General features: G+C 39.8%; 1 protein-coding gene across 1 annotated transcript in view; it reads right to left on the bottom strand.

The window, feature by feature from the left end:
* Window positions 1-3,101: 3,101 nt before the first annotated feature.
* The window catches only part of SLC1A2 (solute carrier family 1 member 2), a 77,653-nt gene continuing 53,165 nt past the window's right edge, over window positions 3,102-27,589 (bottom strand). Inside the window, exons 5-11 of the mRNA XM_061347094.1 lie at window positions 27,181-27,349; window positions 23,233-23,359; window positions 20,168-20,401; window positions 16,164-16,358; window positions 13,750-13,884; window positions 7,297-7,528; window positions 3,102-3,785 (exon numbers count right to left, since the gene is read on the bottom strand). Of these exons, the coding sequence (XP_061203078.1) occupies window positions 3,711-3,785; window positions 7,297-7,528; window positions 13,750-13,884; window positions 16,164-16,358; window positions 20,168-20,401; window positions 23,233-23,359; window positions 27,181-27,349 (1,167 nt within the window). The 3' untranslated portion in view covers window positions 3,102-3,710. The remainder of the gene's footprint in view (window positions 3,786-7,296; window positions 7,529-13,749; window positions 13,885-16,163; window positions 16,359-20,167; window positions 20,402-23,232; window positions 23,360-27,180; window positions 27,350-27,589) is intronic.

Here is a 27,589-nt window from a genome sequence, read left to right as displayed (position 1 = left end):
AAAGACATACTGAGTTTCTTGCCAATTCAGATGGAAAGAGCACGTCCCATAATATGGTTCAAATGGCTTATCTTTAACTTTGTGAAGCGCCTTCATCTTTCTTACAATGCTGGTGCAGCCTTTGTCTTTTAAGGGAAGCAATGGAGAAAGAAATTCACTAACAAAGTGCTCCATCACTTTCATAGTTTCAATGTTGAGTGTGCTTTAGTTTCAATGGACAGATGCCAACTTAGCTCCAGCAGTAAATGCAGAAAGCAAATGCATAAGCATGTACTTAATTAAGCATGCAATTAACTGAGTCTTTGCCTAATCTAGACTTATCCATATGCCAGTGTGCTGTCAGTAAGCCAAAGGGCAAAGGATATTGCAGTTCCACAGACAACAGGGCAGGAAGGAAAGGGGGCAGAGCAGCAAACGAGATGAATGTATGAAGAAATGTATATCTGTTTAGGAACTACACAGAAAACGGGTCACTATCCATCCATTGTGCTTTTCCTTTAACTTTGCCAGCACTATGAACAAATGCAAAAGGTTTGCCAGATCCAAATTAGTGGATCCACACTCCTAGCGAAGGTAAAAAAGAGACTGGCTGATAACCAGCATGGTCTGCTGGAATGTGAGCCTTGTATTAGCTGAAGTGGCTAGCCCCTGTGTTATTTTCTGTTTGTTTAGTTAAGTAGCAACCCAGCCCCTTGTGGAATGAGCAAACCAAGAAATGCAAGCCAAGACTGAGTTACATTTTCCCAGAGAAATGGAAAGCTTTTTGATGGTTAAATACAGTGCTGAACCGGAGTAACACTATATTAAATATTCCATCAGGCCAAAAGCAGAAGAGTATACCAAACCCAACATTTCTTCTTTTCCCACATCCACATTTAAATAGAGAAATACCATCACAATTATCTTTTGAAACATCCCTGAGTTACTGTATCTACAGAGTTACTATTTTAAAATCACAGTCTACTATTCTAGTCCTATCAAAAGACCCAGATTTATTCTCACTTATGTGGGTGGGGTCTCTCTAATATCGTGACTTCCTCCCCTAGCCTCCATCCAAAGAAGCGTTCTTCAAAGGACAATCTGTCCCAAGTGGGTAAGTGTAAGCATATCCTTTATTCGTATGTAATTTTCTGGAGCTGCCGAGTCACATGCTGCTGGCATTCCTATTTGTTTCCAACTGCTAAAGAGTTTCAAATGCCAGCTAAAAGTATACGGGCCAGTTTTCTAAAGCTACTTGCAAGGCAAGAAATCAGAGTCACTGCTCCCAATAAACTGCTTCAGTGAAGAGGATGGAAAGCCATTTTTTAATGGGAAGCCGTGCTGTGAAACCTCTCAAGAATACTGGATATAAACCGGAGTAAACACTGTGTGTTATTCTTGGATATAACTATGACTCAAGCCACAGCAAATTTCACTTGATGTGAGCCAGCATCCTCAGAGTAGGTAACATTTTAGAGCACCTACACACCATCCCAGGCACATTTCTGGCACATAACCCAGTGGTAAAAATGTCTTCTAATGCAAATTGTGAGAAGCAGCAGCATCCAGCTCTATAGGTTAACTCTGGATATGCCAATACTAAGGACTGCAGAAATGAGAAGGCAACCTGCCTACCACTTCTCTGAATATCCTACAATTTTATCCCTCACAAAAAAAAAGGTAATGCTTAAGATGCTTCAGGAGGCCCCTGAAAAAGGTCTCCACATCTAATGCAAGTTAAAGGCCTACAGAATACACAGTGGTTCAATATTTGTTAAATTATACAGGCCATTTTGCTTAGGATTGTACCCCTGCCATGCAGATGAGGACAAAATACAATGGTGAGAAAAATACTTCACAACAACAAATGCTTAAATGAGGGATACTCTGGCAATGGACTTGATCTTGCACATCATTAATCATGCAAGTATCCTTGGCTGGCTAAGGTCTGTGTGCATTTTTGGGGATATTTATATGAATGCAGATGAGCAAAAGCATATTATGTTTATATTTTTATAGCTTCTACATAGCCAAATACCACTCTACAGTTAAAGATATTATTCCTCTTTAAACCCATGACAGGTCTGAGCATAGACACTGAATGGCCTATTTCCGTACACGTTTCAACTGTGTTTTCTACCATTTTTAGGTTCACGCTCACATTCTGATTCTTTTTGAGAACCTCTGAGAGCTTTCCCCAAAATTGCACAAAAACTTGTTCTGTGGGTGTAGCCCCCCAAGGCCACATGGCTCAGCTTTGCTATAGGACAGAGTGTAATGGAATTCATCAGTGTCTAAAAATTGCTGAGTATTAACAAGCACCTTTAAAAACACTTCCCAGGGTGATTATTGTGACTGTAATTTCTTCTGACCAGATGAATCAGCTATACTATGCTGACAAACACCATCTCGTTAATCCAAATGCCATGTGCTCTAAAAACATTTCTCTGACATTAGAGAGTTAAATGAATTGTTACTCTGAAAAAGAGAGAGATGTATATTCAATGTTCTGGACTAAATCCTGAAATTCTGCTTTATTATTCATTCAGTCCTAACCCTGGCCAAATTCTATTAAACACATATGGAATTTGCCTTAGCAATGACTTCAGGATTTAGCTATTCTCTGAAATAGGACATATATTTGAAAGATGGCTTTCAATTCATCCCAGAATTCACTGATAATCACATTCAAAACCTCCCAGTTTCTTAGAGTGATGGATCCAGAATCTGCTTATAGCTCATTATCAAGCACCCAATCATGACATCATTAGCAGTCTTAGTAGTACCTTACTTGACTAGTCCTGTCCACATGAGGAATCCCTCTGACATCAGTGGAGTAGGCTGAATAGTAAGGTGCTACCTGCTTTGATTAAAAATGGAGTAACTGAGCCCATGGTATTCTGGATTTTGTACATCAGGCATAGATTTAGTAAAGGAACTACTACCCCTCCAATAATACTGCCTTGTATTGTATGATGCATTGTGGTCAAAAAGCAGCACAGCCCCATCATAAAATAAAAGCTGCACCTGCCGTGGGACGACTGATAAAAAAAACCCATCACGTGCACATACAAATCTAAGGTCTTGTCTTGATGCTAAGTATTAGTTGTACAGATCTAACAAAATGTCTGTGATACTTTATTGACTTCTATACACTAATCTTGCCCCTGGATCTAAGTTCAATTTGAAGTACAACTAGACATAAAAATACAGTGCTTGTTGTTATTAAAACAAACAGAAATCTTTATGGAGATTTTCAAAAGATATTTTAGCCATACAGTGCTAAATAGATCAGGTATGCCACAAGAGTCACCAAAACACTTGAAGGCTTACGTGGTGTTACGTTTCTCCTGTATGTGTGACCCTGAGTCCCTATAGTGAACTGTACTGGCACTTTGATCTTCCCATTTTGCAGCATTGACATTCTCCGTGTCTTGAATGAAAGGGGAGGTGGGTGAGAGCACATTGCATTGCATGGAGTGTTCTCCAGCTGCATCATCCAAACAGTAACTCAAGAGAGACAGATGGTTATGGATCATTGCTTGGCAAAGACACTACAATGACTTGATGAGATCTTTGCTAAGTTTCAGTTATGAAATTAAGTAAGCTGAAACTGTAGATGTTAAATAGAAAAAAAAAAAAACCAACAGAGAAATCTTCTTGGTTCATGGTATCTTTTGTCAGAAGACAGCTTCAGGGCTTATTAAAGATGGAGCTAGAAATCTCTTCCTTCAGTTTTCACGTTTCCAAGGCTCTTCTTCGACAATACTGAAGTCTGCAGATTTGCCATTGGTTGCCAGTGTTACCTGCAAGTAATTATCATCAACTGACTTAAAAGCCAAGGCACTTTGACAAGTCATGAGTTTTACATGGAAGATCACGATATTTACAGGAATTACGTACACCGTGACTTATTAGATATGTAAAATGTATTTATTCAGAATTCACAATACTCCCAAATAGTGAAACTCCTGTTTGTTTATCACACTGACTAGAAAACATTAGTAGTAGGAAAGAAGTTCCACATTTTCTTAGCCTTTGCTGTAAGGTTTTGTTTGTTTGTTGGTTTTTTTTTGGTTCTGCTTTTTTTTTTTTCAATAAATGCTTCAGATTCTACACCTTGCTATCTCCTATAGTTTTCTCTAGATTATTTCAAAAACAGACCAATTTTTTTCCTTTTTTTTTTTTATGTAGAAATCCATATTTTTTCAGTGGAATTTGTTAGCAAAGCAGAATAGCTGATGCAGGGACATGAAAAATACTCAAGGCCAGAATAATCATAGAAACTCACCTATAATTACACCACCTTTAAAGAAATTCAGGAAAAGATATGTTGTAAAAGCATTGTTCATCATGCCATTCTTTCTAACAATGTAGTGAAAGATTTTAAATGTAGTCAGACCACAAATTCATAGTAATGCTATGTCTATCTCACCCAAAATACAGCAAAACATCACTCTTGCTGTGAAGATATCTGCCATTTTTTTTAGGTTTTAAGTATGGTAGAAGACTTACAGTGATCTACCAACTCATAGTATACACTGGCCAATATGTCCCAGAAATGACTATAAATAAATTCATGCTTCAAGAAAGACAGCTCCAGCCAAATGGCTTTAAAAATTCTAATAAGCTAAAATGTCAATTTAATTTTACAAAAGTGATCTAGGTCTTTATAACTGTGAAAGAACCTTTCATTTAATTCCAAATGGATGGCTCACTCTTTCCTAACTTACCTTTGTAAGTTTACATCCTCAGCTTCAAATGAAAACTTAAAGACAGAGCTGAAATTCCCCATGCTGGATAAACTGGATGCATGGAAGCATTGGGACACGGAAACATGACAAAATGCACTGATTTTTGAAACAAAGTCAAGCTTTTTCTTAGATAATTGAAAGGGGGAAGCATGCAAATACAGGAATGTACAGCTTATTCAGAAATGAAAATCACATAGAGTCATGTGAAATATGGTAATAAAAAAATACAAAAATATCGTGCAATAACAACCACTCTACCCCGATATAAACTACTTATTAATAATATACATTGACCATGCAAAATTATAAACTACTAGAGTTATACATGGAATAAATTACAGAAAGTAAATAGAAAGGGCATGCTAGTAGATTAGCTTTCCCGAATTCCGACCAGAGTTGCAGTAAGCTTTTCAACCCACCAGTGCATTTGACAGAATGAAGAGATGTCTCTTCAGATTTAACAGCTGGCTGTTTTGAAGCACCAAATTCTACACTCTGTTGCCTTTGCTACTTTAACCCTTGGGAGCTGTGACCTCTCCAACATGACCCAGATACTTTGCAAATGCCAGCATATATTCTATTCATAGCTTATAAAGTAGACCATAACATCACATCCTTTTGTCAGTTTGCAGACAGACACACGGACAAGACTGATCTCCTGAAAGTCAGTTTTGTGCCCAACCCAGTAAACCCTGGCTCTTTTCATGAGTTTTAAAGTGCAAAATGATACCACACTCAGAGCAAATCTAAAACAATGAAAAAGGACAAATATCTTCAGGTAATAAATTACTGGTCCTAAATTTTAATTAAAGGGTGTGCTTAGGATGACCTACCACACCATTAATTCAAGTTTCTGAGGCAAACTACTACCTCAACTGATGGAAATGAAATGAGAAACTGAAGGAGGAAAGAAAGTGCAGCAAGTATTGCATCAGCAGGCTACTACTTTCTAGCTTACTTTTATCTCTGTGCAAATCTGAGTGGAAGGAGATAAAATTATCAGTATTCAGTTCCAGGAACCTGATTAAGATGGAATAGCTCAATTTGTATTAAACTCACTGAAGTTAGCATAGTCTATTTCACTGAAAAACAGTTTTCCAAAAGTTCCCAAAGACATTATCCAAAAAGTGTGTGTATGCATGCTTATTTTAATGAAAAAAATCTTTAGTCAAATGAGATCTTTCTTTTCAGTGAGTTTCCTTTTTCCTTCAAATTTTTCTCTTCTGTGCCCTTTTTTGTTTTTCAGAAGGACATTATTTTTTAAGTTTTTGTATCATGTATTCTCTTTCCATTTCAAAATTCTTTTTCTTTGTTTTATTTTTCTCATGGAAAAAGAGGGGGTGATGAGGAAGGGAGAGCCATATCAGATCAAAATGCTTGTTTTAATTTTAAAAACTAATTTTATTAAAAACTCGAAAGATTCAGGGAAAAAAAAATAAGGATAAGATGAAATGGGTTTATGTCCTGAATTCAGTATTAAATTTCCTCATGAATATTCAGGTTTGGCCCAATACTGTCTTAAAGTAAGCGTTAGGAAAAAATATTCTGAAAAACTTTTCCATCCAGGTTGGAGACAGGTCAAAGTGACAGAACAGGAACTACATTTCCAATACATATGGTGATCTTCTAATGGACTTAGTGTAGGCATTTATAGTTAGATACTGGCTCAGTTGTGGCAATTGGAAGATGCAAGAGAATCTGTCAGAATAAATGGCTGAGGTAGGTTCACTGGCAAATTCACCATGTCGAAGACAGTGTACAGGACCAGATCAAGGTATTAATAAATAAAAGGAAAAAAAACCCTATGAAGTCAGAATTTCTGCTTTTTCCTAAAACTCTCGGTTTTTCTAAAACTCTCTTGATTTTAAACTGCCCTGTCCTAACGGTGGGTGCTTCATAAATTTTAAACCACTAAGCTCCCCAGCTGGTGGGGGTTTCTCATTCAACTGGTGGGGTTTCTCAAGCTCACTTTCCTCTGATCAAGATGTTATTATTACTACTAATAATTCATGTTAGTTACAGCAAGGATTAGAGAGAGAATACAACATTTGTGACTTAATGACTCAGGAATGATGACGAAAGCAAAGTGTAAGCATGCTGTATGAGTGCAGGAGCATTCGGATGCTAAAGTGCATTCAACATGTCCATCTCTGAATAGCATATCATGAAGGCAGTCAGCAAATGAAAACACCTGTATCTGAATTGAAGCTATCCTTCATTTGGGTTGGCAATTAAGTTCTCTGTTGCCATAGAAAATTAAGTAAATGTCCATAGAACGTGATGCCATATTCTCTGTGTGTTGGCATATTCCATAATACGTTGCATCTTGCCTTTTGATATGTAAACAATGTACATGATTTTTTCCCCTCAAATGACAACTTTTAAGAAGAGTGCAAAAAACATCTTTTAAACTGCTCAAATTCATTCAAAATGTCGAGTTCGTGGACCTTTTGTCACATTGTTATTTGCAGAACAATTTGAAAAATACATGCAGGTTAAAAAAAATAAGATAAAGCATGCAGTGCTATATACATGTCTCAATATCCATAAATGTGAAAGGTACCTTGCACTCATCTACCATGACTGAGTTGTGAGCTGCAAAAACACATTGGTTTGAGTTGTTTTCCCTATGATTTTTCATGTCATCATAGATTGACTGAGTCTTGGTCATTTCAATGTCTTCGTGACCTTTATGGTGGGAATCAATGTTGTCAAGTTCTGCCTTGGAAAGGTGGTAGACAATGCCAGCACCAAAAGAATCGCCCACTACATTGACTGACGTTCTCATCCGGTCCCTACAAAAGAAGCAAAAGGCAGAGACTGAATGGTATGAGAGGAAGAAAAAGTAGAACATGGCAGCCCTGTTCATGTTACTGTTACTGCATCTATTCCAGGAAGTTTAAGGCATCTTTAGAAGAGAAATATGGGAGTTTTTGAAGCCTGTTTTCTCAGGGGACTTGTTCAGATGGAGGATGTGAGAACTCCCATGTCCCAGCTGCTCATACTCATGGATTTTGGCAAAGAACTTGTGCTAGAGACACAGCCAAACTGCAGCACTGTGCTTGACAAATTTCTCCAGCTTCTGGAGCTGAAGTTTTCAAAGTCAGGCTGAACAAACTACAGGTTAAAAAATGCCTGAAATATCTCCATGAAGCTCAGGCCATCAAAGCTCCTCTCCTGGCACCATTGCAGATGGTCATCTGGTAGTGTGGCACCATGCCTACTCACACTACCATACGCCAGACATTGGCATATGAGACCACCAAAATGGCCTACAAAATGATGAGCCTTTGACAAGTAACGAGTGCCCTTTGTTGTAGGAGGATGCCAACAGAGGTTCCCATGCTTCATTACAAAGAGATGTATTTGTTGGCACTTCCTATACAGGATGCCGTTGGACAGACACATCATCTTTCTCCTGTCTTCTTTCTAGAGTGTGGCTCAATCTGTCAGCAGTGAACTCATGGTTGTGGATTTTCCCTGATCTCATCATTCTGCCCCAAACCTGCCCCAAATTCTGCAAAAAATGAAGATCCTACAGAGCACTGCAGGACTATGGGCTCCTGCTATCTTTCCTACTGACCATGTATTGCACATACTGAAATCATTTACAGTCTAATTTGTCTCTTCATATCTGGACTGAACAAGACTCCTAAAAAACTTCTGACTGAGGTTTCAGTTTTGAACTACTGTAGCTCTAAAACTACTCCCAACAACTATGTCTAGCTTTTTCAAATAGGTCAGGGAAGCAATTACACTGATTAATTCTCACAGGTATACCCATGAAGACTCATTTACACAGGCAGGTTGAACAGTATGGACATTTCCAAGTGTCAGAAAACCCAGAATTTAGGACCTCATTTCCCAACACACCCTTTCTAATATTTTTGGTACTAGATATGTGTGACATCTCATTTTCCTGTAGAACACCAAGGGAAAAGACCAAAATATATAAACTCCAAACTGAAAAACATAATGTAGACATGCATATTTATGGACATACAAAATTTTGAGCCCTTTTTAACATTCTTTCTCGAAGTATCTGTAAAACTGCTTTTGCCAGCTGTAGAACTGCATTTCCTTTTAAGTTTCTCCTTTCCCTCTCTACATTATCATGCTTATATGTTTGAAGTTCATGGTATAATATCTTAGTTGAAACAGCTCCTTTATACGTTTTTGTCATCAAAAAATACCCAGAAGGAAAAAACTTCTCCAATAACTCTCCCCAAAACCAAACAAACCAACAACCCATAGGAGGAAATCATCCTTCTAGTTTGGCTTCACACAGATGAAATGTGTGAACCACTTCTGTTCCATGCCTGTGAAGGATACTTTAAACCTGGTCAGAGTGGCAGAAGAGGAGAAGATGAATTTTTGAGTGTAATTTTGAGTTAAGACAATCAAATATATTGAACCAAGCAATACAGTTCCACAAAAAGAAAACTTGCTTAATATTTGGTTTTGTATGCATGTCATTAAATGTTGAAAGGATGCACAGATGCCACATGATGGAGGGATAGTACAGGATGTCAAAAAAACAAGGTGAACAGAATACATAACTGAAGCATGATACAAATTCCAAAAGGGTCATCTGAGGAGATGCTCCAGCTCCTATGCATGTACTACCAATCAAGTGGTTCAGTGCTACAAACTGCCCACTCTGCAGAACATGCCATACTTTGTGAAGGAAAGCACTTAAGTTCCTTACAGAACAGAAAGGAGAAAGTCCTGGCTGTCAGGCATCAATAGCAAAGTGTCACTGACCTCTTTGGGGGCCAAAGAACACCCTAAGAAGAGCAAAGAAGATTGTATGTACTCTTCTGTTAAAAAACCCCAACCAGCTAATTCCAGTAATGCTGGAACACTGTAAACAAAATCAATATAGGAAAGTTGTAGTCTAGTAAATGACTTGCCCCAACATAGCTACATCTGCATTGTCTGTAGTGGCTTCTGAGAGAAAGAATGGGACTGAAAGTCCAAGTTCTCTCTCAAAAGCCAGCTCAATATCTGGTAAGAATGTGTTTCGGAATAATCTTTAAAACTTGGTAAGATTTAATACCCAATTTCCTTAAACCGGCATAAATCAGAAGAACTGGAAGCTTAACAATGTAGATGAAAAGGATAAAAATGAGAACTGAATCAAGCCACCTTGTTACTAATGTTATAGTGCCTATACAGCATGCTAGTATGCAAAAAAGTTACTCCTGTTCTCGAAAAGCTTGAAAACCCAGTATGTTAACCTAACTAGATTTTAGCAAGGAGATAAAATCTCAGCTAATTCAAAGACCAGATGGCATGTTTAACTTGCCTTACCTCTCATCATAGGAAAGAGCTCCTGTTTTCTACAGTTTAATTCAATTCATACATGGCCCTGTTTACAACATCCAGATGTCAACTGTTTCTGAATATTCTGAATTTAGATCTAAGCTAAGGAATAGTCAGAGGTCAAGCAGTCTATTTCTGAGATACTGGATGAAGGTTTAAACAGTGGATCAGCCATTCAAGCCCATTTTCTCTAATTCCTCTCTTCACTGCAAAATCCCACTGTATTTGAGTTTGTGCTATGATATTTTCTGAGCTTGTCAGTCTTACAGCTGGAAAGTATCCAACTTCTGGCTAGAGCAAAAGAAGCTGGTTTTATTCCAGCTTTTGGCATGTCTTTACAGTCCTATTAAATGTCACTGCTGTGTGGTGCTTAGTTTTAAACTGAGAAACTATGAGAATTGTGAAATCTTGGGAAACTTGCCTGGTGAAAGAGCTCACACTGTGCATGTATGCATGGGAAGGGGAAAGGTTGAGCAACTTAACCCCCAGATATTGGACTGACTTGAGAGAAATTGATATGAAAACTTTTTGGCTCAAATTTGAAGGACAGAATGCCAAGTTTAAGGACAATCAATAGTCAGCTTTGTGTTACACCATGATCAAATCATTCAAAATTGGTTTTGGTAAGACCACAGCTTCAGGTGATGGCAGTACTGTAAAATCACTTGATGTTCTGACACTTCCTTTAATCAGGGATATTGAAAAAGCTCACAGAATAGGACATTTTTTAAAAGCTTTCGTTATCTGGAACTGAAATGTTATATAAGATTTCTACATGGCAGTTTGCATTTGCACACTGGTTCCAGAAAAGTGGCTGAAATTGGTTCTTAAATATTTTATTAACTAAGTTTCTCTTCTACATTCTGTTAGAAATACTGCTGTAATGTTATTTGATAATCTACAGAAATGAAAGAAGACAATGTTTGTAAGTATAGAAAATATCTTTTTATACCCTTTCACTTCAGACTGTTTTAGGTCTGGTTTATGTGCCTGAAAGCTTGCTCAAAAGTTGGCTTGCCTTTTCTTAATATAGGGAAGTCAGTAACACCGTTTTCTATATCTCATTACATTACTGTGGCTGCCACACAATCACTAGAAGATGGAAAATAAAACTATTAGCTGTTGAACATAAGCTAATTGGTACAACACATGCACCAACAAACTCTTGTCTTGACTTTGGAGCACTAGTGGCATGACACAGAACTTGTAATCTCCTTTTTCATATCTTTTCCCTTTTTCCTAAACTTTTCAATTCTAAATCATGCTGCAATTGCACTGCCAGAAGGACCCAACCATTTGTGCTGAAAGATTCTTCCTATACTTAAGATTCATCACTGCTGCAGCTCCACAGCCTTGTCTTGGACTGCATCACCATCAGTGTGATCAGCAGCACGAGGGAGTGGATTCTCCCCCTCTATTCCAATTTGGTGGGACCTGCACTGCAGTCCTGCATCCAGCTGAGGAGCAACAACACAAGAGGGATGTGGAGCTGTTGGAGCAAGTCCAGAGGAGGCCATGAAGATGCTCTGAGTGCTAGAGCAGCTCTGCTCTGGAGACAGGCTGAGAGAGCCGGGCTTGTTCAGGCTGGAGAAGACTCTGGGGAGACCTTAGAGCAGCTTCCAGTGCCTAAAGGGGTTGACAAGAAATGTGGAGAGGGGCAAGGGCCTGTAGTGACAGGACAAAGGGGAATGGCTTTGAACTTTCAGAGGGGAGACTGAGATGAGATATCCAGAGGAAGCTCTTTACTGTGAGGGTGGTGAGCAGAGGTTGCCCAGAGAAGCTGTGGCTGCCCCATCCATGGCAGTGTTCAAGACCAGGTTGGGCAGGGCTTGGAGCAACCTGGTCTAGTGGAAGGTGTCCCTGCCTGTGGCAGGAGGTTGGAACTGGATGAGCTTTAAGGTCCCTTCCAAACCAGACCATTCTATAATTCTATGAGGGTTAGATGAGTCAGTGGTAACAATGCTGCTGAAGCTGAGCCTGAAATGCAACACCTACTAGTGGATCAGAACTGCTGGTAAACTTACAACTCTGAGGTTTGCTAGTGTGGGCAGAGCTTCTCAGTCCCCAGAAATATTTTAAAATGACCTTTCCCTAAAAAAACCAAACAAGCCACATGCTCCTTTTGCACATCCTCCTACCAGCTGCAGAAACCTACCTATTTATCCTTAACTTTGAGAGCCAGCAAAACATATATTTAAACTGAGTGTGCACCTCCTACTCCCAGCTGTGGATTCCTATGCCTCTTTCCCATTTTCAACTATGACCTCATAAATATAATCACAGAATATCACATTTGTCCCTATGCCAGATGTACTCTGACTGCTGAACCCTGCCTCATTTCACCATTCTGAGTCATGATATCTTGATATTCAGTTATATATAAAATATGTAAGTCATCTTTTCTCTCTCTCTTCCCAAGCAGTAAACTCCTCTTTCATTTTTCCCTGAAGCAGAAATTGGAGCTGTGGGCTATTCTTAACTCTTAGTGACAAATAGGCAATAACAGAGTACAGAAGTAGCTCCAAAAACAAGTCAGAGAATTGATCAGGATCTTAAATTCTTCTTGTTACACCAAAGAGATGACAGAAAGTTAATTTTCTATTTTACCTTCACATTCTCAACTCTGCTATTCCTTCTTGCATAATTTTCGTAGTGTAACTTGGACTGGAAGCTACCACAGGTTGGCAGCTGAGGCTACTGGTGCAGGAGGAAATGCACAAACAGTACATAGTACTTACATCTCCCCGTCCAGGCACCACAGCTGGCACAACAGAAACATCCGTCTTTACTGCATAAAAGAGTACTAGGGAAAGATGGCAGAATATACTGTGCTGCAGCAGTACAGAACAATATAAAAGCCTCTAGAGGCTGATACAACTTAGAGGACTACTATGTCCCTGTCAGCTCTGCACAGATGACAAAAAGACATCCAGGTTGCCAAATAACAACATGGGAAATCTTGTGGCTTGGCACATGCTCTACATTTACTACTTCTGTATTGAACTATGGAAGAACAAAAGGCTTGGGAAACTCTCAGGGGACCTACTGAAGGACTTCAATCTCACATCTCTGAAAATGAAAGTTAGTCTTTCCAGTTCGAGGGAGTGTCAGTAAAAACAAAACTAGGAAATGACCTCTCTCTTTCAGTTTTCTTTCTTATTTGTCTTTGGTTTATATCCTGCTCGAGAACAGTTTCTTTTTAAAAGTATTTAACCTCTTATGTACAAAACAAAACAAAAAATTCCTACTGAAATATTTGATTCTACAAATGCCCAAATCACCCTGTAACTTCCTGACAGCATCCTGATGGAACCTGCATTTTCAGCATTCGTCTGTTTTTTTAGACCAGAGCTCTAAGAAACAGAAATACGAAAGCAAAGATTGGAAAACTGCTCTTGAGCTATGTCTGTGATGGAGAGGCATCATTAGGAAGAAGAAAATACATAAGCATGAGCCCAAGGGTCTTACAAGAAGATCCTTGTCTCATAGAAACTGACTTCAGTAGCAATCTGAAACAATTTGCACCAGCTGAGAAGCTGCTTTCCAAGTCATCAAATAGCCTCTTTTCTCCTTTGCTTTAACTGTAGAGAAGAATCTTACTGTTTTATAAGAATAGCAGCTGAAAAGTGCTATGGATAAGCATTACTTCACTACTTTTTCTGCTCCAAGCAGTGGAGTCATCATAACTTACAAAAGCCAGTCAACAGCAACAAGCAAACTGATGTCCTGGGTAGGGAGACCCACTGCAGTAAGGATCAGCAGCATAGTGACAAGTCCTGCGCTGGGAATACTGGCAGCTCCAACACTTGCAAGGGTGGCAGTCAAACTGCAAAAACAAAAATCAAATGTGGGTAGCAGGAAGAGGAACATACACTTTCATTGCATGCTTATGTCATCATTAGGAAGCTCTTACTTTTAATGAGTTCCCAAAAAAACTAATGACTACATGAGAGACCATGGTAATGTGAGGCCCCAGTTTTCATTTCTCACAAAATATTTATTTGGGAAGGCCAGATCTATGGGATTTATTCTGAGACTTGTAAGAGAGCTGTCTGAGGTTGAACTCTGTAAGTTGGTTATGATATTCAAATCTTCTGCCCGACAGATGGCTGGGGCTGACCCGGACAATCCAGGTTGTGGTGTGTTTCTCAGGTGTCTGGGTTGGAGTACAGCCTGCCCTACTGAACACCTGGGTAGGTCCAGCAGATATACAGGCAGGATGGTTTGCTCCGTGGTCAGGCTTTGGAGATGGTGCCAGCTCCTCCGGCACTTCCAGCATGAACTGGTAAGGGATTGCTTTCGCTGTCCCACAGCAGCATTTAAAGGCCTGCAGCAGAATGAAGCTAGCTCTGTTAAGGTCTAACCATTCTGGCTTAGCTACCATTTCCAGTATCATCCTCTCCCAAAGGAGAGGAAATCAGAGGATCTACGTGACAAATACAAAGTACCTAGGGCAAGTTTTAAGGCTAGTTAAGCCTTTGTGAGTCTGTGTCTGGGTGATGTGAATATCCTCAGTACCACAGACTGGATTTAACAGAAAAAACATAACCTTTCATTCATTTGTATTTCCGCCTCAAGAGACAGTTCTTGTGATACTGTTGTAGTAAAAACAGTATAGAGCCTGTAGAGGAGAACCAATTGTTTTCTTACAGTTAGCCCAAAGTTGCCACCTGCTCAGTAAATATGAGTCACAAAGCTGGCTACACCAGCCTTGAAATGGTTGATCAGGAAGAGGTAACAGGTCAGTCCCTCAGAGGAGGGTGGTGAGGCCCTGGCACAGGTTGCCCAGAGAAGCTGTGGCTGCCCCATCCCTGGCAGTGCTCAAGGCCAGGTTGGACAGGGCTTGGAGCAACCTGGTCTAGTGGAAGGTGTCCCTATCCGTGGCACAGGGGTTGCAACTCCATGAGCTTTAAGGTCCCTTCCAACCCAGACCATTCCAGGATTCTATGAAGAGAAGTAACTTGGGCTCAAGCCTACCAAATTTCTGGACAACAGTCAATTCCTGACTTGAATTTCTATAGTCTTAATTTAGCTTGATATGTGGCAACTCTGAAATGTCTGTTTTCAGTCTTAGCAACAAATACATAACACACAGGCCTCGCATCTGCCTTCATCAGAAGCAGCCCCGAACCTTTCACAAACCTTGGCTTTACTATTTCAGGGGTTGGGGTAAGAAGTGAAAAAAAAGGAAAATGTGGAACTAATATAGCTGTGCAAGAAACATGGAATTGGACATACCTTTGCAGGAGTTTCTTTAGTGTTAAAAAGGTTTAATAAAAGAAAGGTGGGTGGGTGAAAACTACAGGAAGAAGGCAAACTTGGCAGCTTTTATTTGTGGTTTCCCTTGTAACTATTCAAAATGTTAGGCCTGGTGTCTTCATCAAGTTTTCCACAGTAAATTAACTTTAGCTGTAGTAGTCATAACTTTGCCATTGTTTTTTATTAGTCATTCTACCTAATAGGTCTTAAAATTCCATTACAGTAAAGTCTTCAATCATTTATCCATTTTCAATGGTTACGTTCCTTTGTCCTTTCAGATATTCAGCTGACTTAGATATGACAATTTGATATGAAAAGATGAGAGCTAGCACTTGCTGGGTTAGAGATAAAAAGTCTGGGAGTATCCAGACCACACCGCAGACAGTCTCATCCTTAGACTGGGCTATTCTCAGTCAGTTTGTTTGCTGTTCACCAAAGTCACAGCAAAAGTACAGGCAAACATAAATATATGGGTACATTTTTAGGTGTACTTTTCCTTTGAATGTATATAAACAGATACAGTCTAGAATGTTAATGCCCCATGTATCACTTGTAGCATTCCTCTAGACTAAAAAAGGCACTGCATTGGACAGAGAATTAAGTTTTCCCATTGTATCGTCAGCTGCAAGACTCTGTAAAACACCACCAGCATGGACTAAGGTTGCAGATGATAGAAAAAGCGTGTCACCAGAGAGCCAGGACTTACGTATATGACATTCCTTTGCATATATTATTAGAAATCCATGGATTTCAAAGTGAATACCACAGCTACTGAGAAGACATCCAGCCCAAAGCTTCACATTTTACAGTCTGTAGAGACAAAGCCTACGAGTATTTTGAACTGACCTCACAGTAACTATCTGGCCTCCATCCAGCTCAATTCCATTCATCTGTGCTATGAAGATTGCAGCCACAGCTTCATAAAGAGCAGTTCCATCCATGTTAATAGTTGCTCCAACCGGAAGAACAAACCTTGTTACACGCTTATCAATGCCTAGATTTTCTTCAAGGCACCGGAATGTGACAGGTAATGTTCCAGCACTGAAGGACAGAAAGCAAGAGTAGAGAAGGCATAATTACAGTATAATACACATACATAAAGAAGGAAAGTCAGATATTCTGCTATCATTGTCTACACTTTCTACTTCCACTTTCTGCTGTGATTCAAGTGATTTTTAGCCAATTTTTAAATTAAGCCTTCATTTAGCTGGAGGTAGGCCAATACATGAACATGACTTGAAGTAGGGATGAGAGCTTGAGATAGTGTAGATGAACTTTTCATACTTATTTATGGATTATTCCTTGTATTTTGTTCAAAAGGACAAGTTCCAGATGTTTTCTGATGGACAGAACTATAAGCACAGGGACAAATCCTAAATTTCTTTGAATGTGAATTTGCTCTGACTGGAGAAAACAGCGTTGCATTAAGGAATGAAAAAGCTAGGCAAAAAGATACAATACATCAAGTTCCCAGACACTGGAGGACAGGAAGGATATAAAACACAGCTGGAGGACAGGAAAAGATGTGAAAGACGGCTGGAAGAGGGGAACAGCTCCTTGTACAGATCCACAGTGCCTTGCTGGATTTAAAATGAAAGAGGGAAGATTAAGGTTCAACATAAGGAAGAAGTTCTTCACTATGAGGGTGGTGAGCTACTGGCACAGGTTGCCCATAGAAGCTGTGGCTGCCTCATCCCTGGCAGTGTTCAAGGCCAGACTGGACAGGCCTTGGAGCAACCTGGTCTAGTGGAAGGTGTCCCTGCCTGTGACAGGGTGTTGGAACTGGGTGACCTTTCAGGTCCCTTCCAACCCAAACCAGTCTATCATTCAATGAACAGTTCAGGCTACTAAATGCACTTCCTCAAAAATTCACTTTCATAAAAAATTACTGCTGAAAACAAACATATTTTTTCCCGTAGATTCAAATATCTCCTACTTTTTTCACTATCAGGTCTGCCTGCCTCAGGCAAAGGACTTGATGCAACAAGCATGAAACTCAACACAGGAATATGTTTTGGTTTCTTAATTTTTTTGTATTCTCTCTCCACTTGGTGGAGCAAATCTATTGTGGTTGATTTGCTTCAGTTGGCAAAATCTCTCAAAGGCCTTCACTACTGTATCCCACTCATTCTGGTGTCATTGCCTCTATAAAAATACTAATTTGCTCATAGAAGAGTAAAGGACTAGACTCACCATATTTTCTCACATAAATACTTACAGCATATTCTTGCTAGTGCCTTGCAACTTCAGGGTCTTTCCAACTCATTCATTCATCCACTACAATAGAGATGCTAATTGGGTACAAAAAAATGCAATATCTTTCCATTTTACAGATAATTAAACCATGGAAAAGGGAGATTAAGGAATGATTGAGATACCTAACTATATATAACTATATAGTGTTATATCAAACGTCCTAGGTTATCAGGAAGAAGCACATGAGGCTGACCCATCTCGTATGGCACCTATGGAAAACTCAAACTGTTCTGGATTGGCAGATGCCCAAATCACTCCTCTTGTCCCACATCTACGGAAACATGAGTTAGAAGACATAAACTTTTAGATCCCCATCTTGTGCTCAAATGATTGGACCATTCTCTGTTCACAGACGTGATTTTTTTTAACAGACTTCGATAAGCCAGATACACAGTACCAAAAACTTGTGTTTTAGCATTTTTACAAATATATTTGTATTTCTTTACTGTGGATTTAATCATAGATAACCAAATGCTTAATATTCTGTGCATTTAGCTAAATCAGAAAGAATTCATGCTTTCTAAAACCATGTAATATATTCTCTCATGAGATACTCTAGCACCTATATTTATAGCAGATAGCAGAAAATATCTGGTGAGACATTAATCAATAATTAGTAGGCAGTTTTAAAGTCAGTTCCAGGATCACTTTGCCTTCTACAGAAAAGATATTCTGATAGCTTACCAACAGAAAAATAGAATAGGAAATGTAGCTCATGGACACACACTGAAACTCAGCCAGATACAGTTCTTTTTCTTCAGAGGTGTTAAATCCTATCTTATGTTTACTGTCACAAATCAGATCATCAGTACAAAATGCATACCAGCCATGGCTTGCCGTTGTTGCAGTGAACCCCAGGTGGCTCAGGAAAGCAGGGACTATGCAAATATCTTTCCCCTTCAGTTCTGCCACCATAAGCAAGGACAGGTGAGCAGGTCATGGAGACAAAGTTTCTTTGTTGGAAGAGCAAAATACATAGATGCCTTCCACAATTCCTCAGCCTGGTCAAAGAGCTTTAACAGGTTGCTGAATAGGAACTATCTGCAGCTTCCAGAGGTGCCAGGTTAGACCATATGATGGTGATAATTGTACTGTGGTCACATATCGGTGGTGCTATGTCCACATCTGTTTAGCCAGTAATTCAGACCTGGATAGCAGTCAGGTGGTAAAGGTAGTATCCAGGTAAATCCATACACTGGAAACACTTAGAATCTCTTACATCTTTCCACTTTGGTACTCCAGCAGGAAAACAATACTTCATGCTAATAAACCCCCATGAATGTTGTGTATAGACACTGTAAATCTGGTAATGAAAATCTAAGTGGAAACTCAAACACATTCAATGAACAAAAGCCTTAGGGAAACTGTGGTTTAGCAAAACTCCTGGCCAAATGGTATCTCCTATAATCCGCATCGTTTATCACAGAGCCACAGAATTATTGAAGTTGGAAGGCACCTCTGGAGGTCACCTATTCCAACCACTTTACTTAAGGCAGAGGCAGCTAGGACAGGTTACAGAGGGCCATGCCCAGACAGGTTTTGTGTATCTCCAGGGACAAAGGCTCCATGACTGCTGTGGGCAACCTGTGCCAGCATTCAACCAGTCACAGTAAATCACAGTAAAGAGATTATTTTTGTATTCAGATGGAATTTTGTGTGTTCCAATTTGTGCCTACTGCCTCTCCTCCTGTTGCTGTGCATCACTGAGAAGAGTCTTACTTCATCTTCTCTACATTGTCCCATCGGATATTTACGCACATAAAGATCCTTTCAGAACCTCTTGTTCATCAGGGCAGAAGTCATGCAGAAGAGTGATTTGGGTTGGCCAAAAGAGGCAGATGAATTATAATTCTTTCAAGGCATTCCTGAAATCATAATGCTACTTTTCTGATGATCAGTTTTGAACTAGGCTTTTTCTGTCTTCAACTTTTTAATTAAAATGGAAGATTATATTTTCTTCACAAATAAAACATTTATTGAAGAAAAACATTTTAAAATATGATATTTAACTGAAAAATGTTTTAAACACAAATCTACTGACTGCCCCAATGCAAAATATCAACATATTACTGACAGGTAAGTTGCCTACATACTTTGTTGAGTCTGTTCTGTTCATTAGCAATGACTCTAGAAGTGCTCATCTCTTCAATAAAGTCCCCTTACTCTGCTAAAACAGATAAAAAAATGAAGGTTTTTTATTTTATTTCTTTCTTGAAGCCTAGCACTGTTTATTTTTTTCCCCCAATGCAATGAGACTGGTAGTAACATGCTTTCAAAATAAATAGAATTATCACTGTTTCCTAGGTGAGGTACAAGTACAGGGTAACAATTTGCACAAGTCATTTGGTCAATGACAGAATGGAAAATGAAGAGTGTGTCTCTCAACTCTCTGCAGCTGGCTGTACAACCTCTCGATAAAATCCTGACGCTGTGTGGTTATTTTTGTTTATTTCAACATGCTGGATTAAAAATAGTTTTTATTCAATGGCATAAGATGATTTTGCAGCAAAGACCAGAACAGCACATGTACTATCTCTAAACAGCAGCTAAGAATCTGCTAAAAAATAAAGCAATACATTATTTCCCAATCATACCTGGAAGCTGTGCCTAGCGCTGTGATCCATGCCTGGAAAATCCCAGCAAGGAAGGAAAATGGGCTTTTCCTTGTTATCACAAAGTAGAGCAGAGGCAGGAAGATCCCTCCATGAATGAGAAGACCCACAATCACAGTGACCATGTACATGCCAAGTTGTCTAGCAACTACTTCTAAGTCCTTGATTGCAATGATTTTTCCACAAATGAGGCAAGCAATGCCCAAAGGGGAGTACCTGGAGAAAGAGAACAAGCATAAACAAGAACCAGTCTTTGCCTTGTAGTCATAAAAATTGTCCTCAAGAGAGTACAGATTGGATGAAGTGTAAGCGGCTCTCAGGCTCAACACTGAGATGCAGTTCAGGAACTGATGGAAATTCAATGTCTTTGAATGTCTTTCACGTCTTTTAAAAAAATAATGGCTATCTCCAGCAAATGCCCCATCTACTCCATTTTATTTCATCCCATCGAATGGAATATGCATTTCCTGAAAAGTCTTCAATCCTGGAATAACATTGTACAAGAATACTATAATGTTACCCAGGCTTGGATCATTATGAAGATTGGTTTAGTACTTGTTTTTAATACATAGCTTTTACAACCCGTTGTTTATCTGGTTTCAGAGAGTTGCATTATTTGCTTCAGTCAAATTATTTCTTGAAATGAATCACTTACCCTGAAGGCTGCAAATGTTTCTGTTATGTTCTTTAAATAATTTGGACAAATGTTTCTTAGTTCATGGATTCTTCATTAATTATGTGCTTTCCTTACTTAGGGCAGGGGTTTTGTCACCTTTGTCACCTCAGTCATGTTACTCCCCAACGGCATAAACAGAACTTTTAAACAGGGTGATAACACTAGCACAGGTTGATAGTAAAAAGATTTGAAATTAATGGATATTCTTTAAAAAATGTAATAGTGAGAAATGTCTGAAAGTGCATGGATAGAGCATTTATACATACACTGATAGAGATTACTTACCTTACATAATTTTAAATGACATTCACTGTATCTGTTTCATAAAATGTAAGCGGAAAGTAATGTGTGTAACAGTGAAGAAACTGTAAACAAAATGGTTCTCTGAAAATAAATGGTAATGCATCTTTTCAAAAGGAATTCATGATTTGGACGCTTAATTAAAAACTGTACAAAGGAAACTGACTTTCAAAATAAAGGTGCTTCATGTTTTATGTAAGAAACATCTCAAGAAACATCTTATGGTCTCTCAAGCAATGCACCCCAAACCTTGAATACACACTTGAAATGCAAGGCCAGCTGTTACAGCAGTTATCATAAAACCCATGTTTCAATGAACTTGACAAAGCATATATCTTATAAAGAATTACACGGTGTTGGAGCCAGATGTCTGCTTTGTTTTATGTTCATGTAGCTATGCCATGCTCCTGAGAGTCTGGAGTTGCCACAGGGGTTACAGTTCTCTGTGCAGAGAAATCATAAACCAAACAGAACGTAACCCTGCATAAAGAAGTGCATTTGTTTTTATAAACACACATTTAAAAAACTGCTTTTGGCCACAACAGTTCTTTAAAAATTCTAGACACAGATGAACAAGCGGAATTCTCAACACTGACCTCCTTTCTCAAGAGGAATAAAAAGCACATCAGTAAAAAAAAAACCCCAAACATTTATGTTATTTGAATATTGTATATTTGAATATTATATTGAAAATTATTATTGAATATTATATTGAATATTGAATATTTGTATATTTGAATATTATATTATTTGAATCTTGCATGATTTCCTGCTATTGCAACACTACTAGAGACAATTTATACTGTAGGCAAGGTATTGTGTCTTGGGTGTACCAAATGGTGCTAAGTAAGAGTAAATTCTAGCCCTTGAAGTGTTATGAGAGTATAGTCACCATCTCTCTACAGACTTGAGAACAGCAAGGTTTTGTAAATAAAACCAACTGCATTTTTATGCAGCAAGATTGCTTACAGAAAAGCAGAAACACAACAGGAATGAAAGTAATTGCTTCATGTTCTTTCTTTTGCTCTAGACATTTCCACATCACTGTCACTATCTGCATCACTCTTGCAAAACAGTCTCCCTTTGAAACACTGATGATGCTGGATACTTGCACGTTAGGCACCCTGCTTCCTTTTCTACCAACTGTGTCCATCTGGAGCCTCAGAGAAGAGCCGTACTGCAGGCCTGTAACTCAGGAAACCCCTTCCAGGGCCACCAGGGAATCATGGGGAGCAACTAGCCATGATACACGTGTTGTTGTAGAGTACCTATTTCTGCTCTCAAAGACCTGGGAGATACAAAACACAGTGGTATAATGACTTCTTATGTTCTGAAAAACTGGATTTGTGCGATATGGCCACACTTGGTGCTGTGCACAAACAGCTCTGGGGAAGCCCTTGGAAGAAACACCTCAAGAAAAGAAACAAAAACAAACAAACAAACAAAGAGAGAATCCCCTTCCAGAAATGTGAACAAGGGCTCAGTCCTAATTGGGTAAAATCACCCCTCTGAAGGCAAGCAAAGCCCTGCTGTTACAAATGGGTATACTTCCAGTGGCCCCATTGTGTCCAGGCTGTAAGACGCATTCTGCAAAAACCATGGGTGGAGGGACTGTGCATCACTGAAAACTGCTGGAGTTTTATCTGGTGGTACAGTATTTTTACTACAGAGGACAGTGAATAAAGTGTGTCTCCAGGCTTCTTTGTAAACATACCTCCTAGCTAATACCCTGCTAGCCTCCCAGGAAGATTTAGATATTCTTGCTTGCTCACGTGTCTTTCTGTGTAATGAACTTCCATAGTCAATGTGGTATTTGAAGGCCTTTGATGGTACCTGCATGCCTTGGATTTAATTAATAATAATTCAGAAATTTTTCAAATCGAGTCCTAAATAATCCTCACCCACTAGTAATAATGCTGCTATGGTTCTAACACACCTATTAAGGCTTTAAAAAATGAACTATTTAATTACATTGTTTAGTAACAAATTGTGGTCACTATATGCTATATTAAGGGTTTATAAAGTTGTTTCAAATAATTTTTTGTTCTAGAAGTTAAGACTTCAAACTTACCACATGATCATAGTTACCAACTTCATTACAATCTCATTCAGGATGTTGAAGAAATCCACCATCATCTTGGCCTGTTCTCCCATTTTCCCCATAGCAATGCCAAAAGCAATAAAGAATCCTATCAAACCTATTGGAAAAAAATCACAGGACCAAAAAAAAAGAAAGCACAAATAAATCCATGGATTTTAGGAAGGTTTTGAACCTAGTCAATGCCTTGATACTACTTGCTAATACAATTTTCAGAACTATAAAGTATTACACACCTCTTGGGACTTTTTACAACGAAGTCACTCTCCCCTTTCATGATCATAATCAGAACAACTTTTATTCTTCCATATTTTACTAACTTCCAATTTTACAGCCCGACTATGTGGTGTTCTTTTTTTCTTTTTTCCTGAACTGATCCAGTCATCAAAGATATACCTATACCTGAATCTTCTCAGTGCCATGCAACTGTTATAAACCTCATAGCCCCGGGCAGATGGGAGAGGCAATACAGTGCTGTACCATGACTCTCCACTGTTGTTAAAACAGTCACTAGAGATCAAGAGTGTTTTTCTCAACCTTTACAAAAGCCTCTTGACAAAATCAACCTACAGACTAGTTAATCAGTCTTGGAGTACAGGGAAAGGCAAAAGCAGCCCTGGAACATAAATTTCACAGGCCAGGAGCATTCCAGTTAAATGAAGAAAGTGGCTGTGGGAGGAGAAGGTGGGAGAATGGATAGGGACTTTTGACAAGAGCATGAAGTGGCAGGACAAGGGGAAATGGCTTTAAATTGACAGAGGGGAGATTTAGATTAAATAGTAGGAAGAAGTTCTTCCGACTGATTCAGAGAAATCTCCAGGAACTTGCCAACAAAGTTGACAAGCAGGTATTCTTTATTGCGGCACCAGGACCTAGGCTTGTTCAGCCTGGAGAAGAAAAGGCTCCTTAATAGGAGACCTTAGAGAGACTTCCAGTGCCTAAAGGGGCTGACAAGAAATCTGGAGAGGGGCTTTTGACAAGGGCCTGTAGGGACAGGACAAGGGGGAATGGCTTTAACCTGACAGAGGGGAGATTGAGAATAGATACTAGGCAGAAGCTCTTCCCTGTGAGGGTGGTGAGGGCTGGCACAGGTTGCCCAGAGAAGCTGTGGCTGCCCCATCCCTGGCAGTGTTCAAGGCCAGGTTGGACGGGGCTTGGAGCAACCTGGTCTAGTGGAGGGTGTCCCTGCCTGTGACAGGGGGTTGCAACTGGATGAGCTTTAAGGTCCCTTCCAACCCAAACTGTTCTAGGATTTTAATATTCTTTGATTTTACTTTAAGCTAAACCACAGAGCTCCCATTAAGCAGATTAATCTCACTGAAACCAGCTACCAGGGGATACATGATCACAGAATTCAGTAAGAGCAACATTTGGCTCCTAAATTTAAATGCTTAGCTGTGAAAGTCTGGAGTATTGGATTATCAGTGTGAAAAACCAACTGAGTGCATATGTCATGTATTACTTTGGAGCTGTATCTCCAATGCTAACCATTGACATCCAGCAATTTTCAGTGGGATTAGTAACTGATACTGAAACAGTTTGAATCTTCAGCCACTCTTTTAGGCTAGTCTGTCATAATATGATTTCAGCATTTAAAATATGTGTGAACTCAACTGGGAAATTCCTAAGGAAAAACCCATCAGGACACAAAAGTATTCAAGAGAAGGGAATTTCAGCTACTGGAACTCTGGGAAAAGACAAGCTGTCCCATATCCTCACACTGCGTTTAGCAACCAGATTTTTTTCTTCTTCCTTTTTAATCCAATCTCCTGGATATGAAGTAGTTTCTTAGCACTAAGCTATCTTTGTTGACTCACTTGAATAGGGAAGTGAAGCGTATGCTTGTGTGCTGTGGAGCACAGAGAAATTATTAAAAGCTTTTCAGTCAAAGACCAAGTAACTTCCTGGAATTCAGACACTGCACCAGAATATGTTAGTAGGTGGTTTTGTTCGTTAATTCCAAATGAGCTGCTGTATTAGTCATGAGAGTCAAGTTGGTTCATATTTGCAGGAATTTGCCTGGCTTGTACAGTTTATGCAAGCTGGCTGGCAATGACCCAATTTTCACTTCTTCATTCAAAACCAAACAAAACTCTGGAACATTTGAGTCATTGGTCAAAATACTACAGCAAATCCCACACCTAAACTGTGTATTTCCTTTATGTGGGAATTGTATTCAGCCTTCTATCTCTTTTCTTATCCATAAAGTTCCAGCACAAAAAAGTCCAGCACTAAATGCAATGCTTCTCTCACATGAGAAATATTGTTTCGTTTTGATGCATAAGCTCTGGGAAAGAAAAAAAGCAGGTGAGGATAACAGCATGAGCAATGATCTGCTGCCTCATGCAGGGTGCAATTTGCAGCTTTGAAAGAAAGCAGCTCCTCTGCCCACAGACACTGAATGGAAGGAGGAGCTGTAGAGGAGGCTGAAACAGTGGCTCTTGTAAAGCCAGCTGCTTCACAGAGAAACAAATCATCTCTGATCAGCTCTTGACAAGGGCCTGTAGTGACAGGACAAGGGGGAATGGCTTTAACCTGACAGAGGGGAGACTGAGATGAGATCTAAGGCAGAAGTTCTTCCCTATGATGGTGGTGAGGCCCTGGCACAGACTGCCCAGAGGAGCTGTGGCTGCCCCATCCCTGGCAGTGTTGAAGGCCAGTTTGGATGGGGCTTGGAGCAACCTGGTCTAGTGGAAGGTGTCCCTGCTCATGGAAGGGGTTGGAACTGGATGAGCTTTGAGGTCACTTCCAATCCAAACCATTCTACGGTTCTATGATCTTGCTGGTGCTGTTTGCCCTGTGTCTAAACAAAGCAGCTGCTGCCAACTGTCTTGCCAACACCTGGAGAAGCTCTGCAGGCACAGCAGCCACAGCGTCAGCAGGAGCAGCACATCAGCTGCAAGGAATCTGTAAGGGGCCATTTATTTGCCCCTAAAAAGTGATGGCCCACTGGTGAGATTAAGCAGTGGCTGAGATACTGCCACATACTGTTCCACTTTGAGGATGACTCTATAAACACAGGTGTCAGGCTGCAGGCATGCTGCCACAGAGCATGCATATCTTTAAGTAGATATGCCAATGAGGCTACAAACTGAGGGCTAATTTGTGTCTCAGTTCACCCACATCCATAAAGTAAGAAGGGGAATGAGGAGCACTCCTTTCTGGGCTGACAAAACAGGGAGTCTACACACAGAGGAGAAAACAGAAATGGTGGTGGCTTTTCGTTCCCATGTGCCCCTGCCCCAGCTCAAACAGGTACCTCAGGAAGGGATGGGAGATGGCAAAGCCTTCATATCACCCCACTTGCTGGCTCATCTAGCCAAGATGGCACAATGTCAGTTGTTCATCATTTGCAGCTGGTAAAGGTCAGCAGGCGAGATGAAAGGAGGGAGCTGTGACTCAGAGATGTGTCAAGCCTCCCTGGACTTTTTTTGGGTCCTGGGGTTCACACCCCACCTCTCATTGCAGGCTTTGCCTCAAGCCAAGTTCTAGTTCAGTGTGCCGGAGACACCTACTGGAAACAGCTGAGCTCAAATTCATCAGCGGGTGGATAGAGGTGGCTCTGGAAGCTCTCCCCCATACTGTTCAGCCAGTAAGTCTTAGTTTTAGTCTAGGTAGGCTACTTCTAGGATGAAAGGATACCTCCTGCATGCTTCTCCACCCTACTCCAGTTAATACCTGCAAAGCTATGGAATAATTCACTTGCTTGTTTCTGTGACTCAGTCATATTTCTCAGAAGACCATTAGATTTTTATCTCAGAGATCAGTGGGCAGCCCAGTAGGTGATGATATTTGCTGATTATCTGGGGAGATTAAATTTGCACTGAAGAGGAAATCAGAAAACACTGGTTACCCAGTCACAGCCAAAAGCTGTGTCATACAATATGAGGTATGTATTTGACAGGCAAAAAGTTTTCCTACCCAGGACATTCATGCCATCCTTAAATTCAAGTCCTTTCTTGATGACCAGCTGGGCTTCTGGTGGTGCCTCACGCACTGTCTCATTCATCAGAGCAAAAGCAGAGTCAGTGACATTAGGTGTTTCTTCTATGGGTGGTGGCACCAGCACTTTCTTCGTGACAGTTTGGATCTGAAGGCAATAAAAAGGGAGGATGAGAATGGAAACAGGCTGAATGCAATCCATATGGGAGATCAGGAAAAAAATAATAAAACCAGTCTTCACTTGAAATTCCAATGAACTATATTTTTTAAGGATTAGACATGCATTCCACAACCTCTTACCCCTTTTCCAAAAATAAGTTTGTTTTTCAATCATTCCAAGTGTCACAAAGTCCTGGGAGTCTTCCTCGTGACTTTAGTGTGAAAAGTA

The sequence above is a fragment of the Neopsephotus bourkii genome, unplaced genomic scaffold, assembly GCF_033783945.1.
Source record: "Neopsephotus bourkii isolate Nb327-2 ecotype Australia unplaced genomic scaffold, CSIRO-AGI_Nbou_v1 NB_42, whole genome shotgun sequence".
NCBI classification, from domain to species: Eukaryota; Metazoa; Chordata; class Aves; order Psittaciformes; family Psittacidae; genus Neopsephotus; species Neopsephotus bourkii.
The sequence above is the reverse complement of the archived record's forward strand: the minus strand, read 5'-3'. Positions and strand labels throughout refer to the sequence as shown.